A 15,477-nucleotide genomic window follows, 5' to 3' on the forward strand; every position below is an offset into this window, starting at 1 on the left:
AACATGCCCGGTATCTTCATTATGAGTAGGAATGTGCAGGTTTTCTTTTAAAATCTGTGCAGATGATCAGGCATCTTTAGTTCTGCCATCTGTTCACTGATGAGATGCACTTTTTTGGATGAGAATTCTGGTCATGTGCCAAGGCGCACTTTGTACTAATGAGGACTAGCTCCTTCTCCCTCCAATGTAAAAAAAAAAAAAGTTCTGCAAGTTTACTTTTGCAGCCAAAGGATGGCATTATGAGCCTCAATGGGATGTGCACTGACCATCAAAGGTTAGAACTCAAAGTGATGAGGCCTAAGCTATTGACTGTATTTTCATGATTTCTAAATCCGGGCCGTTTTCTCTGTCATTCTAGCTTCACACTTTCTTACGAGAAATCCAGTTTTCTAATGCTTCCATGGATGGACTGTATCTGGATAAGACTGGGAAAATGGCAGCTGACTATGATATTGTGAATTGGGTGATGTTTCCCAATGAGTCTCGTGCTAGAGTGACTATTGGGAGTGTGGAGAGACAGGCATCTGCAGACATGAAACTCACCATTAAGCGGGAAGCCATTGCATGGCCCAGCTATTTTAATGAGGTAGGGGAAAGAATTCGTGTCCTATTATTGGCTTGTGACATCTCTTAAGCTCTAATAATATCCACCCTGTGTTGTGTGTCCCACCCCCCAGCCCTCGCTTCTAAATATGTGTTAGGCTACATGTCTATCCCGTCAGTTATTCACTACTCCAAATTCATACTTAATTCAAGGGTCAACGTATGTAGCTGCCTCCAAAAATATAGGCTCATTTTACCCAGACTAGTAATGGCTCTCCAGGGTTTCAGGCAGGAGTTATTCCAGTCCTACCAGGAGATGCCAGGGACTGGACCTGGGACATTGTGCATATAAAACAGGCGCTGTAGTGCTGAATTATGGCCCCAGTATGGGTAGAATTGGACTGACTTAAAAGAGGTGGTGCAGAGACAAGAGGCAGACTATGCAAAGTAACACAATGCCCAGTTGGGGCAGTAAACTTTGGAGACAGGGTCAAGATGAGATTTTGTGAGGAGATGCCCATCCTCCACATATGTTATGGGGAGCAATAGACAGATATTATGAAAGCATTCCTGTTCAGGGTTGGCCTCTGCAGTTTGCTACATTAACTGACCTGAATCTTCCTAAAAAGAAAAGGGTTGGAGTAAAATAATGCCCCCCCTTTCACACACATCTCATGCAGTTGTAGGAAGGGTGGGTGATAACCCCTCTTGCTGATAAGAACCCTCCAGGACAATTTAGCATCCCCTCAGTCTGAAAGAGCAAAATATCTCCCACATCTGAAGTTGGCCAAAGAAGAACTAATCCATCACAGAGGAGAAGTGTACTTCCATCCCAGCCTTTCTCCCCTATCCCATTTATATGGCTTGGATTTATTGCTTGTCCCTGGCCTCCCACCCTCACCCATTTGCAAAATACAATCATCCTTTTTGGATGGAGCAAATAGGGAGCAATAGCACAGGAAGAGTGAAGTTCCTCTAAACTTGAGTGGTACAGAGGTCCAAAAGGAGGCTTGCAGCTGCCAGGTGGGGCTTCCTCTGAATACAGTGGAGAGAGTTCTGGTGACCCCTTAGATGATAAATGTGGCAGGGCAGAGAGACAGTACCACACCTGTTTTAAAAGATCTTCCTTGGCTCACGCTCAGCTTCCGGATGCAGATTAAGGTGCTGATCCATTTGAAGCCCTCTAGTGTCAGGGGAGAAAAACTTAGGGCTGTGCACAGCCCACCCAACCTAATACAGAGGTCAATTTAGAGGACTCGAATTGGCCCAAACTTGCCTCAACCTCCCCTGAAGCCAGGTTGACCCACTTCTCCAGATCTGAAGCAACATCTAGAGAACCAAAGCAGAAGGGGGGAAAAACCCACTGAGAGTGACCCCCCACTGTTGTTGCCACCCCCACAGAACCCCCACTCCTGACCTGGATCTCTCTGGAGTGCTCGCACCCATTGGCTTCTGCAAGGGAGTCACTTTTTTTTTATCTTTTAAAATGGTATTTCCTCTTCCTGGAAGAAGAAGTGTCACCATTTTGAAAGGAAATGGCAACTCCCTCCACGAGGGTGATGGCTGTGTGTGATTCACTGGAGGCCACGTAAGGAGTGAGGGGCTCACACACCTGGATGGGGTTGCTATCCACATAGGGCTAAAGCACCCCCAAAGCTCTTCAGAGTAATCCAACCCACATTGGAGTGTTCTGACCTGATCCTGACCTGCTCCGGAACTGCACCACTTCAGACCGAAGCTCCCAGACACGCTAGGGATTCAGGGTTCAGACTGAAGTAGTCAACAGCCCTTGTAAAAATGGCATCTTCCACATGACTCTTGGATAAGTTGTCTTAGAGCATCTGATGAGGCCTCCTCCAAGTGGCATGGCCAGCTGTGATTTGGCTGGTGACAATTGGCAGGAAGGCCTTTTGTGGTGTGGCAACGTCCCTGGAGGTTGTGATCTGGTATGATTCTCATGCAGGAAGTCCTTTCTGTTTCTAGAGGCCTTTTTTATCTTCTTTGGGGGATATAAATCCATCACGTACCCTACTCACTGTCTCGAAATCCACCAGGTACCCCCTGCTTCTTAAAATGCCTTTCCATCTCCAGCTGTGAAATGAGGCCTCTGATCATTCCTTTGCCTTCTGCCCCTGCCACTGAAGATCAAAATGGGGAAGAGGAGAGGGCCTTTTCAATGGTGGTGCCTATCCTCCCACAAAAAGCTCATCTCCCTCCCCCTATCATTCACTGTTATTGCATGCACATGTTTTGAAAGTTGTTCTTTTATTGCTGTTGTTTGTAATTTCTGTTATTCTACAATTATCTTTTAGTTTATTTCATTGTCATACTTTTTCCCCTCCAGTTTTTATATTGGCTGGAGTACATGTATACAATAGGTCGTCTATACATTTTGAAACAAACAGGCCAAAATCTCCCATGCCATGTTGTGATGGATTAAAAGTGCTTCCCTTAAACAAGGACCTGGGTTCATGTCTCTATTTCATTTAGGGCCACAAGTGCTAGAATCCCTGTTGGGACCTGTTTAAATTGTAGGACTCATTTCCATAGGCACAAATATTCATAACACGGTTTTCCTTGATGTTCCTTCTCTTTGCTGCTAGATGGTGCCTCATTCAAGGTGCGCTGAGAGCTGTCGCCCTGGATACGCCAAGGAGGTCCAGGAAGAAAAGCCACCATGCTGCTATGCTTGCACTCCATGCTCAGAAGGAACCATATCCGTTCAGGAAGGTAAGCAAGATCAGAAGAATGGGAGTTCCCTTGGGTAATAGGGCAATTCTTTGAATACACCTTATAATCTCCACAGCCTTATTTTAATTCTTTCTTCTTTTCTTTTAAACCCCTTGAGTAAAACATTCCATGAGTAAGTAAGAGAAGAAGGCTTCATGAATGATGGTTGCTCCTAGTGTAAAGCATCATGGGAATTCCTTGTGGTCATGGGCCATTCACTTCTGCCCAGCCTGAAATATCTCATGATGCTGTTCTAGTACATCGTATGATTTTAATGAAGGTTTGTTCCATTCTACTGAATGCTATTTTCATTCGTTATTAGTTCTTCTTCTACAATGCTTTATTCTTCTGGTCCATATGTACATCATTGTGATCATTGTTCTGATGTTCAGGCTCAAAAGCATTTAAATTAACACATTAAATATTCACACATCTTTGGAACAGATGCTAAAGACTTTTTGAGCTCTGACCCCTACTTGGCTTCAGTTTGTTTTTAATCTCCACCATTAATCCCATGAAGTGAGTGGAAAGAAAAGACCATGGGAGTGAATCTGTGGGGTGGAAAGAAGGGGGGATGCTTAGTGCACACTGTTCCTGGTATAAATCATGCCCCTCCAAAAAAAATCACTCTGCTTTTTCCATGATTGGGGTAGGCCAGTATGTACAGACATGCTTGGCCTTTCTACATTATATGCAGAGAATTGTCTGCACTGTGCTGCGATCCTGTGGCAGCCAAGTAGGGGGTCCCTGGCAGAAAAGGGGATGTCAGTATGATACAACCCCCACTTTCTGGTGATCCGAGTACTCCCTTGCCCAATGTTGATTCAGTCTTCTATTTTTTAAAAAACCTCTTTAGTAAAACATGATTAAAAAATAAGAAAGCTTTATGAAAGTTTTCTACTCCAGATTGCAAACTTAACCAGCAGTCCCTTGAGCACCATCTTGTGGTAGAAAGGTGGGGCAGAAGTTGAGTAAATAAATAAATCGCTCAGCTACCAGGTAGCTTAACATGCCTTACAGGATGATTATGAAGATAAGAACAGGATGACCTCACAGACACTCCCTTATCCAGAGAAACGTTGGGATAAATACACTGGCTTTTCCACATTTAAACCAGGTCGGCAGCTGTGTTTATTCCAAGTCAACCCATCAATCCATCTAGCCCACTCTTCTCTGTTCTTCTCTGACTTATAACCACTCTGTAATGCCCCACAGAGACAGCTTTCCTGTCCCTGCTACTACCAAGGTCCTCATTTGGTGATGAGGCGATAGACTGAAACATCTGGTCACAAAACAGATTCTCTGTGAGGGAATGTTTCTCTCTCTCCCTGCCCAACCGCACATTTTTTCTGGAGGTACAGTTGATGTGAATCCTGCTGAACTCACTCTCCATCTTCTCAGATGCTGACAATTGCATCAAGTGTCCGGAAGATCAGCATCCAAACAAGGACCGAGATCAATGTGTCCCCAAGGAGATAACCTTCCTCACCTATGAAGAACCTTTAGGAATTGTCCTGACTTCCTTTGCTCTATTCTTGTCGTTATCCACGGGCTTCGTATTAGGAATCTTCATTAAATACCAAGGAACTCCAATAATCAAGGCCAACAACCGGGACCTCTCCTACATTCTCCTCATCTTCATCATGCTTTCCTTCTTGTCCTCCTTCCTGTTCATGGGGCAGCCCAGGAAAGTGACTTGCCTTCTCCGACAAACAGCCTTCAGCATCATCTTCTCAGTTGCCGTTTCTTCGGTGTTGGCCAAAACCATCATGGTGGTGTTGGCTTTCCTGGCCACAAAACCAGGGAACAGGGTGAAGAGATGGCTGGGGAAGAGTCTTGCAAACTCCATTGTCAGTTCTTGTTCTAGTGTCCAAGTTGTCATCTGCACCATCTGGCTGGGGAGCTCTGCCCCATTCCCTGACTCTGACATGCACTCCCAGCCTGGACAGATCATTCTGCAATGCAACGAAGGATCTGTTGTCTTGTTTTATTCTGCCCTTGGCTACATGGGCTTCCTGGCTACCATCTGCTTCACAGTGGCTTTCCTTGCCAGGAAACTGCCTGGGGCCTTCAATGAAGCCAAGCTGATCACCTTCAGCATGCTGGTCTTCTGCAGTGTTTGGCTGTCCTTTGTGCCCTCCTACCTGAGCACCAAGGGGAAATACATGGTGGCCGTGCAGGTCTTCTCGATCTTGGCCTCCAGTGCTGGGTTGTTTGGCTGCATCTTTATTCCCAAGTGCTACATTATTGTACTGAGGCCTGATCTGAATACAAAGGAGCATATCATGTTCAAAACAAACTAGGGTATCTGATCCAGAGAAGTAGAGTTGTGGAAGAATATTTGGCGTAGGTTTGGAGGAGATCCTAGTTTGGTGAGATCATAGTTAACACTGCGTTTTGATGTGCTTATAGCTTCAGTTGCACAGTTTCAGTGTTCCTGTTACAGGAACATGTCGTAGTCGGTTTGGTTGTCTCCAGACCTTCTGCTTCTCCATGCTTACCAATGGAGCACAGAGAGGGTGAAAGGGGGCGGTCCTAGGGGCAGGGAGTGGAGGAGACCATGGAACCCTGTTTATGAGGCTTCCTATGTACTTTGCAGCATCCCCGTCCTATTCCCACTCCCTGGCTAGTTGCATGGAATTGCATGTCTCGCTGAATTCAGGATGGATGGAGCACAGAGGAGACGATCTGCATAGGAGTGTTGCCTTTTTGAACTTCTTCTAAACTGGCTGTAGCCTGTATTTATTGCCTCCAATATTAAAAGGCCGTGTTACCACACTTTGTCAATATAAGGCAACTCTGCTGTACATCAACCCAGATTTCCCAAGTCTTTGAACCAGGAGAGGCAAGGGGTATCTGGCTGATGGCATTCAGTGGTGCCTGGGAAGTTAGTGCATCCTCCACTGGAAGTCTGGGATGTCCTCTTGTTCAGAGGCTGGAGTGAATGGAACTGACAGGAAGAGGCAGCCAGGGAATGAGGGAGGGGCATCCTAAACTACGTTCTGTTCTGCATTCCTCCGGAGAAGCAGCTGGGCAGCAGCTCAATCTCTCTGTGTCCTCCAAGTTCCCTGTTTTGTATTATTCAAAGTGCTGGTGTTAACATTCAAAGCCCTTAACGGCTTGTGGCCAGGTTACCTGAAGGATCGCCTCCTCCCATATATGCCTACATTGTATTCCTTTCGGCGCCAGGTGAAGACCTTCTTATTTTCCCAGGCATTTTAGCATTTTAGCTTCTAAATTTTTATCTTTGCTGTTTTCAATCTGTATTTTAAACTCCTGCACTGCTGCTAGGTTTTATTGTGGTTGTATTGTTATATTGTGGTTTTAATGTTCTGTATATTTTAAATTGTTTTATTGTGTGTTGCTTGGATTTAATTTTTGTGAACCGCCCAGAGAGCTTCGGCTATTGGGCGGTATAGAAATAAATAAATAAATAAATAAATAAATTATCATCATCATCATCATCATCTATGTATGTATGTATGTATGTACGTATTCATTCATTTTTATATCCCACCTTTCTACAATAAAGGCTGTGAGGCTGCCTAGGTATTAAACTCCTTCTCTCCATACTGCCACAATTGGATGCTCATTTTGCAGGAACACAAGAGAAGGGTTGCTTGGGGGAGGGTCCCAGCCTCTCAAACTCTTTACCATATCTAGGTAGGATTGTTGCAGGCACCCGATTCCGTCTGGGAATCCAGCAGAACTGCCTCTGCCCACACCCCTGAGCCCCACTCACTGAGCCCCTGCCCCTGCTCGCTCCCTGCCTGTGCTCAGCAAGCAGCCCGCACTCACCCCAGCAGCAGTACGACAATGGAACCTATGACCCAGGGTGGTGGTGGGCTCTCCCACGCTGGAGGCATTCAAGACGAGGCTGGACAGCCACCTGTCCGGGATTCTTTGACTTGGATTCCTGCACTGAGCAGGGGGTTGGACTCAGTGGTCATATGGGCCCCTTTCTACCCCACTATTCTATGATTCTATGACTTCTATGATGAAAGAACAGCACCAATCCGACAGGTACCTTATATTACCCGTGTCACTAAAGTGTCAAAGGGTTTCACTCAATGGCACTTCAAAAAAAGGGATTCAATGATGAAAGTGGGTAGGTTTTGTGGTGTACCAGTCTAAGAGAGATTGTCTCTTTGTGGGAAACCCGTTTTGTGGGATTTGGCTCATTATATTCTCATATGTCAACTCTATAGTGATATTAGGGATTGTGATTTAAATCCCTTCTTAAGGAAAATGCACTTTTGGGATGTACAGATGAAACTGGGTTTTCTGCTACAAGCAACTCCCCAGTGTGTGGCTTGGAGGAGTGCTTCTTCTACAGTCAAGGCTGCGAAATGTGAGGGAAGGTATGTAGATCCCAATGTGGTGCCTTGCCTGGGAGACTGGAAAATATGAGAAATGTATTCTTATCTCAATCCGTCATGTATCATGGATTGCGTATGCAAAGCTTGTTATTGTAAGAATATGTTTTAATTCTAACAATTTCAACTAATAATTTTGATTAGTGATTACTGTAGTCTTATGTCACTTTTACTATGTTTTGTGACTTGGTTTTGTGTTGCTATGCTCTAAGGATTAATGCAGTAGATGCTATTCATTCATATTTCAAATAGCCTGTTTCCAAGTCATGCATGACGTTCTGAGTAATAACCAGCAGCATAAATTGTTTCTGGAAATATACTAGTAGCCAACAGTGAAGCTGTTGTGATTTGGGAGTTCCATTTTGCCTGTAAATAGCCCCAGTCAGTGGTCCAGCTGCAGCATTCTGCACCATCTGAAGTTTAAAAACACTTTCCAAAGACCAGGGATATATGAGAATATTGCTTTTGCTCGCATACCATACAAGTACCCCCAGAATGAAGTTCTCAATGCAATCATGAGCACACGTCCACAGAAAATGTTTGCAAATGAGCAGATGTGTGCTCTTGTTCAATTTGCGCAACTTCCCCAGTTTGATTTGTGCAACTTTCCCTGGAGACTGAATCAGCCCCACTTTAGTCTATTCAGGAAAGTTTCACAAATCAGGAAATGGGTACACATTTTGGGAAATGTGCACACATTTCACATTCAGTTGCTGCTTGTTTTGCGCAATTTTCCTGTTCCTGCAGAGTGAGCAGACATTGTGAACGGGAAATGTGATGAGTGATGATACAATATTTGGAAGATCCAAGCAGTCTTGAATCTCACTCATTCACCTGTCCCTACCAAAGGCAGCCCCACATACAAGATGTTACCGCAGCCCAAACAGAGTGTAACTTAGGCATGTGTCACATTGATCAGATCTGACATCGCTGGAATGGGTGCAGTTGGTACTCTAGCCTCACCCCTGGCCACTGCCCAAACTTCGATTCATGATCATGATCTCCAATCCCTGCCCCTTCCCAGCTGTTTTTTAAAAACATTTTTTGACAGGCTGTCAGAGAGACTTGTGAGTAGGGATGTTGGTGGAATCTGCAAGAGAACTAAGTGAGTTCAGATTTTTACGAACCCAACCAGCAGATGGGCTTTTCCCCTGGCGGGTGGATTCCACAGACTTGGGGAACCGTGTTTCCAACCTTAGATTGTTTTGCACAAATTTTGCTGTAAAAAATGTAACAATTAAAAACACACACACACGCCTGGCTAAAAATGCAAATTTCCCCCATAGGCTGGGGTATTAAAATGCATATTTGGGGGGAATTTGTGCATGGGGGGGGATTTTGCCCATGTAAATTTGCAGAAATTTGGAAACTTAGAAAAATTAGACTCTGTCAATGGGAGGACGATGGAATAAAAGGTGCCTGACTATCCGCAAAATGACTAGGCTTTTCACAATCCCTAATTCCCTACCTGGGAGTGGGAGTTGTGGTGGTCAGGCAGCACCTGGGGGAAGAGTTCAGAATGCAGAACAACCAGCGACAGAGGCTGATGGGAGAGAGAGAAGGGTGGTGCAGGGCTCAAGAGAGAGAAAGGGCACAACAGGAGAGGGGCCACAAAGATAGAGAATGGAATGACAGTGGGAGGGAGAGAGAAAGAGAAACCAGAGAGGCAAGGGGGCGGGGGAGGCACAAATACAGAAAAAAATGCTCTTGAGCGAGCACAGGATGCCAGAGTGAAAATGTGTGTGTCAGGAGTGAGGGAAAGAATCAGACACATACACACAAACATTAGGCCAAATGCACACCGAGGTGATAAATGGATTGAGTAGAATGGATCCTCTTGATTTTGCATGATTGTAACATGAGATGCCTCCCCTGTGAACAACCAGCAACTCTTCACAGATCACACATGACTCCATGGACTGAGCCTAAACATCATGGAGTCAACATTTCCAGCACTGCCATGGCACAAAACCATGGATCCATGGCTTTAATATACGAACTCCCTCCAAAACCACCATATCACCTCCCTGTGTCCACAGATGTGTTCTGTGCAGGGATGGCAGAGAATTCTGCCACGGATTTGAGTTAAGACGAATGCACTGGCATTCGGCCCTCCGAAACCCGTGACAGAATGGCCTCCCCCCCCCCCCGCAGCATCCCCCTCCCGGTCGAAGCTTACCTGGGGCGGATGTTCCGGTGGCGGCAGCTCTGGCGGCGACTCTGGCGGCGGCAGCAGCAGCTGGTCTGTCGGCCGGCCAGCTGCTGCGGACTCAAATGGCAGCCGCCAAGATTGCCATGATAGGCTATGTAAGTATTTACGTAGCCTATCACGGCAAAGGCAGCCACACAAATGGCGGCCACCACGCCATTTGCCTAGCTGCCTTTGCCGTGATAGGCTATGTAAATACTTACGTAGCCTATCACGGCAAACTAAAAAAGAAAAAACGCTTACGCAAATGGCGGCAGCTACAGTGGCCACCATTTGTGTTCCATTTTTTTCGCTGTTTTAGCCTACGTAAATACGTAAGCTATTACGGCGAAAAAAAGGGAACGCAAATGGCGGCCGCCGTAGCCGCTGCCATTTGCGTCCACTGTTGTTGTTTTGGCTTGCCATTTGTGTCCCTCCAGACACGTAATACTTGCATAACCTATCATGGCCTCTGGAGGGACACAAATGGTGTCCCTGCATTAGCCATGATAGGCTATGTAATTATTTATGTAGCCTATCACGGCTATGATGAGGAAGCGAATGCAAGTCAGCGTGGACAGCAGCAGGTAAGTGCTCCATTTTGCGCACCTTTTGTGGGGGGGGCGGGGGCTTCGGCCTCACTGCGATCCATGGTGGAATACTCTGACATCCCAACCCTTGACACTCAAATTCCACAAATTACAATGGTTTTCACTGCAATTCAAAGTTGGGAGATTATGTATGTCCATAAAGCTTTTTTTATTCAAAGAATTAGGCTATTTTCTTCATCAATATACTATAAAGGTTTATGTTTAATATAAAAAAGTCAGGTCTAATGAAACAAAAATAATCCTCTGCATGTCGAAGTGAATGATATATGAACACACACACTAAAATGTATGTACACCTTTAGAAACAGAGGTGCAGGCCAAAGTACAACACATGCCAATAACATACAGCTAGAAAACAAATCATGAAGGGACAGAGAGACACCTACAGTTAAAAGTAACCCAGTCAATATTTATTCATTGCTCAGAAAGGAAGTCTTGAGCTGTTACATTTGACAAAATAACAATGACATAGTACACGCATTACTAACATGCCTAGACAGCAAATGCTTACTGGTAACAGTACCCAGCAGGCAAACTGGGAGTCTCAGCGTGACTCACTCCTCTGCCCTACTTCTACCCCTCCAGCCCCTAGAGAAGAAGCTTTCCACCCCTGCCTGGATATGCAGGCACCCCATCGGGCTTTTGACGACAGCAAAGCTCTGTCCAGCCTTGCATCCGTCAATATCTGAAACCAGCCCAGGCGCAAGAGGCAGACTGTGCCTTTCGCCTTGTGACCTGCAACTAATATCAACAGGTTTGATATTGGAAACTCTGTTAAGGTCTGTGAGCACCGCAAGGCCTTGCTTTTCAGTGGTGAATCATTAACCCTTTGCTGCCATGGCGGAAAGGTTTCACTACCCCCACTCACGGTTCCAGGTTTCATCCACAACATTGTCACTGATGGCTCCATTCTGGGCAAACAATTCCTGAAGGGCATTCGCAAGGACAACAGGACTGTAAGCTTGGCTTCCTGGTATGCACCACTCAAGATTGCACAGCCGCAGGTCCCAGTCCATTTGTGTTCAGGGTGCAAGTCTCCGTTTACCATCTGATGAGCACTTGGTGGTCAGATGAGACACCAAGCTACGGCCAGTTGTACATCCTTGACACCGATGAGGCCACTATGGCTCTCCTCGATTGAGCAGAGGACAGCACACTTTGTTGCACCTTCCTGGAGTTACTCACTAACCTGCTAGTCAGTGTTTACCCATGCGCTACTGAGTACTGTCATGTCGTAGTTCAGTACGATCACATGTGACTGGATAAATGGGGTTCCCTTGCATTGTTTCAATGAAAAGAGCAAACACCCTCTTTGCCTTTTAATGCTGTGATAAAACACAGGCTGGAGCCAGGGTGATTCGTTCTTTGGAATGGTCCAAATGCAAATGCCCACCCACAGGTTTCTTCTCCAGAGGAATTACAGAGCCAGAGTTGTGGCCCTGTGTTAAGGGTGAGCACCTTTCCTCCTCATCCACTACAGTACTTGAGAGTAAATCCTAGTGCACACAGTGGGATTTACTTCTGAATAAGCCAGATCATCTGTCTGTCTGTTTGTCTGTCTGTCTGTCTGTCTATCATTTATCTGTGTGTGTGTGTGTGTGTGTGTCTGTAGGTATGTATGTATGTATGTATGTATGTATGTATTATGGGCCTTAGACCAATTCAAAATAAAATAAAATACAAGACAGTATCAGGACACAGGGATACAGTTTTTTTTAAGTTTAGCTAGGACAATGAATAATCAGCAGAGCTCTTTCACGCATGGTGATTAGAAAATAATTAGCCACCTGTTTGATGAGATTCCAGCTGAAGATCAGGAAAAACTTCCTGACTGTTAGATTTATTTTATTTATCCTATGGCACATTTACATCTCATTACAATAAAAACATTGTTGTTGTTCAGTTGTTAAGTCGTATCCAACTCTTCGTGACCCCATGGACCATAGCACGCCAGGCCTTCTTGTCCTTCGCTCTCTCCCAGAGTGTGCTCAAGTTCATATTCATTGCATTGGTGATGCTATCTAGCCATCTCATCCTCTGCTGTCCCCTTCTTCTTTTGCCTTCAATCTTTCCCAGCATCAGGGTCATTTCCAGGGAGTTTTCTCTTCACATTAGGTGGCCAAAATATTGGAGCTTCAGCTTCAGTATCTGTCCTTCCAATGAGCAGTCAGGGTTGATTTCCTTGAGGACTGACTGATTTGACCTCCTTGCAGTCCAGTGGACTCGTAAGAGTCTTCTCCAGCATCACAGTTCGAAAGCATAAATTCTTCGGCGCTCAGCCTTCCTTATAGTCCAGCTCTCACAGCCATACATTACTACTGGGGAAACCATAGCTTTGAATATACGAACCTTTGTCGGCAAGGTGATGTCTCTGCTTCTTACTATGCTGTCTAGGTTTGCCATAGCTTTCCTCCCAAGGAGCAAGCGTCTTTTAATTTCATGGCTACAGTCACCGTCTGCGGTGATCTTGGAGCCCAAGAAAGTAAAATCTGTCACTGCTTCCATTTCTTCCCCTTCTATATGCCAGGAAGTGATGGGGCCAGATGCCATGATCTTAGTTTTTTGAATGCTGAGTTTCAAACCAGCTTTTGCATTCTCCACTTTCACCCTCAACAAGAGGTTCTTGAGATCCTCTTCGCTTTCTGCCATTAGGGTGGTATCATCTGTGTATCTGAGGTTGTTGATAATTCTCCTGGCAATCTTAATTCCGACCTGAGATTCATCCAACCTGGCATTTCTCATGATGTACTCTGTACATAAGTTAAATAAGCAGGGAGACAATATACAGCCTTCTTGTACTCCCTTCTCAATTTTGAACCAATCGGTTGTTCCATGTCTGGTTCTTACTGTTGCTTCTTGACCCTCATACAGGTTTCTCCGGAGACAGTTCAGGTGGTCTGATACTCCCATCTCTTTAAGAATTTGCCACAGTTTGTTGTGATCCACACAATCAAAGGCTTTAGAGTAGTCAATGAAGCAGAAAAAGACGTTTTTCTGGAATTCTCTTGCTTTCCCCATGATCCAGCGAATGTTGGCAATTTGATCTCTAGTTCCTCTGCCTCTTTGAAACCCAGCTTGTACTTCCAGTAGTTCTCGGTTCACATACTGCTGTAGCCTAGCTTGTAGGATTTTGAGCATAACCTTATGAAATGTAAAATATAAAATATAGACAGGAATATTACAAATGTTATGTCTAGCTTACAGATATAGTTTTTTACTTCTGTTGTCACAGCCAGGAAATCAGCAAAGTCTCCATTGTAGGCTTGGTTTTGACACACTGTCACTATATGTTGGATACCGAGGGAGGTGGTGGGCTCTCCTACACTGGAGGCATTCAAGATGAGGCCATCTCATCTTGACAGCCATCTGTCAGGGATGCTCTGACTTGGATTCCTGCACTGAGCAGGGGGCTGGACTCAATGCTCTTATAGACTCCTTCCAGCCTGAATGTTCTATGATTCTAACTACAAAAGTGATCTTTCTTGTATTAGCTTTACAGCGTGTTTCAGTTTCAGTTTCCACTTTGATGTTATTTGCGCTAGGTAAAGATCAGTGGAACACCGGTTTGCTTTGAGGAGACATTCCTGAATGCTTAGCGCTTCAAATACTGTTCACATTATAACCACTATGTAAGTAATGATAAGAGACTTTGAGAGTTCATATCAGCCTCCTTTTTTGGACCAGAGTTTGTTTTAAAAACGATGTTTTATTTTAAAGATGAAAACATGGATGATTTCCTCCTCCTCATGTATTGGGGATGGTCGAATGCGATTGCAAAACAACCACGACCACCTTTTTAACAGGCGTGCAAGTCAATAGGAGCGCCTGTCACTTGTTGATTCTGAATGTTGAGGAGGAAGCAGAGAAAAGCTGCAGCCTTTGCAGGCCTTCTTGTAATTGCAGTGGTCATTTTGTTTTCTGCATCATGCCATCTTTTCTGGTGTTTGGGGTGGGGGCGGAAAATGGCCACTGCCATTAAAAAAGAAAAGCAAAAAAGAGTTGCCTAGTTTGCCAGGGATATCTACAGGGAAAATTCTCCGGTGGGACATTAAAGCATATGTACTGACCAATCATGTGACAGAAAAGTAGGCTGGGGTATTAGAAAGCAAGTAAATGCTTTGAAATCAACCCTGACTGCTCAATGGAAGGACAGATACTGAAGCTGAAGCTCAAATATTTTGGCCACCTAATACGAAGAGAAAACTCACTGGAAAAGACCCTGGTGCTGGGAAAGATTGAAGGCAAAAGGAGAAGGGGACGGCAGAGGATGAGATGGCTAGATAGCATCACTGATGCAATGTATATGGATTTGAGCACGCTCCGGGAGAGAGCGGAGGACAGGAAGTCCTGGCGTGCTATGGTCCATGGGGTCACAAAGAGTCGGACACGACTGAACGACTGAACAACAAATGCTTTGAAGAAAATGCTAATTACAGATCTGTGTGTGTGTGTGTGTGTGTGTGTGTGTGTGCCGCGCGCACACACACTTGTATGTCTGCATTTTTGCTTTCCTGCCTGTATAGTTCAATGTTTTGCAGGGGATTTTGCTTCTGGTGTGAGTTTAGCTTCACTCTCTCCTTTCCCCCATTTATCTTTAAATCAATTCTCTTTTGACTTTGCCAAAAAGTGTTACTGAATATCACCCACAGAGGTTTTAAAGTAACTAATTTGGGGAGGGGGAGCCGTAGCCGCCGCCATTCGCGTACGCGGTTGTTTTTTCTTAACCCACCCAGCCATGGTAGGCTAGCCGCCATTCGAGTACGCGGTTGTTGTTTTTTCTTAACCCACCCAGCCATGGTAGGCTACGTAAAGATTTACGTAGCCTATCACGTCGTTTTTTTTTTTTTTTAAACCTAGTCATGATAGGCTACGTAAATCTTTACGTAGCCTATCTCGTCTTTCTTTTTCTTTCTTCTTCTTCTTTTTTTTAACCTGAGTGGAAATGGTGGCGGCGGCAGCTGGTTGGAAGACCAGCCACCACCGCCAAAGCAGCTGCCGGAGCTGCCGCCGCCGCCGCCCGGAAGATCCG

At 45.2% G+C, this 15,477-nt stretch overlaps 1 protein-coding gene across 1 annotated transcript in view; it reads left to right on the forward strand.

Moving 5' to 3' along the window:
* The window catches only part of LOC146356398 (vomeronasal type-2 receptor 26-like), a 64,925-nt gene extending 59,349 nt beyond the window's left edge, over positions 1-5,576 (forward strand). Inside the window, exons 3-5 of the mRNA XM_084830088.1 lie at positions 2,527-2,597; positions 3,147-3,273; positions 4,675-5,576. Of these exons, the coding sequence (XP_084686214.1) occupies positions 2,527-2,597; positions 3,147-3,273; positions 4,675-5,576 (1,100 nt within the window). The remainder of the gene's footprint in view (positions 1-2,526; positions 2,598-3,146; positions 3,274-4,674) is intronic.
* Positions 5,577-15,477: the final 9,901 nt, after the last annotated feature.

The sequence above is a fragment of the Heloderma suspectum genome, chromosome 2, assembly GCF_057233095.1.
Source record: "Heloderma suspectum isolate Gila_16-S chromosome 2, 16-S_ref, whole genome shotgun sequence".
NCBI lineage: Eukaryota > Metazoa > Chordata > Lepidosauria > Squamata > Helodermatidae > Heloderma > Heloderma suspectum.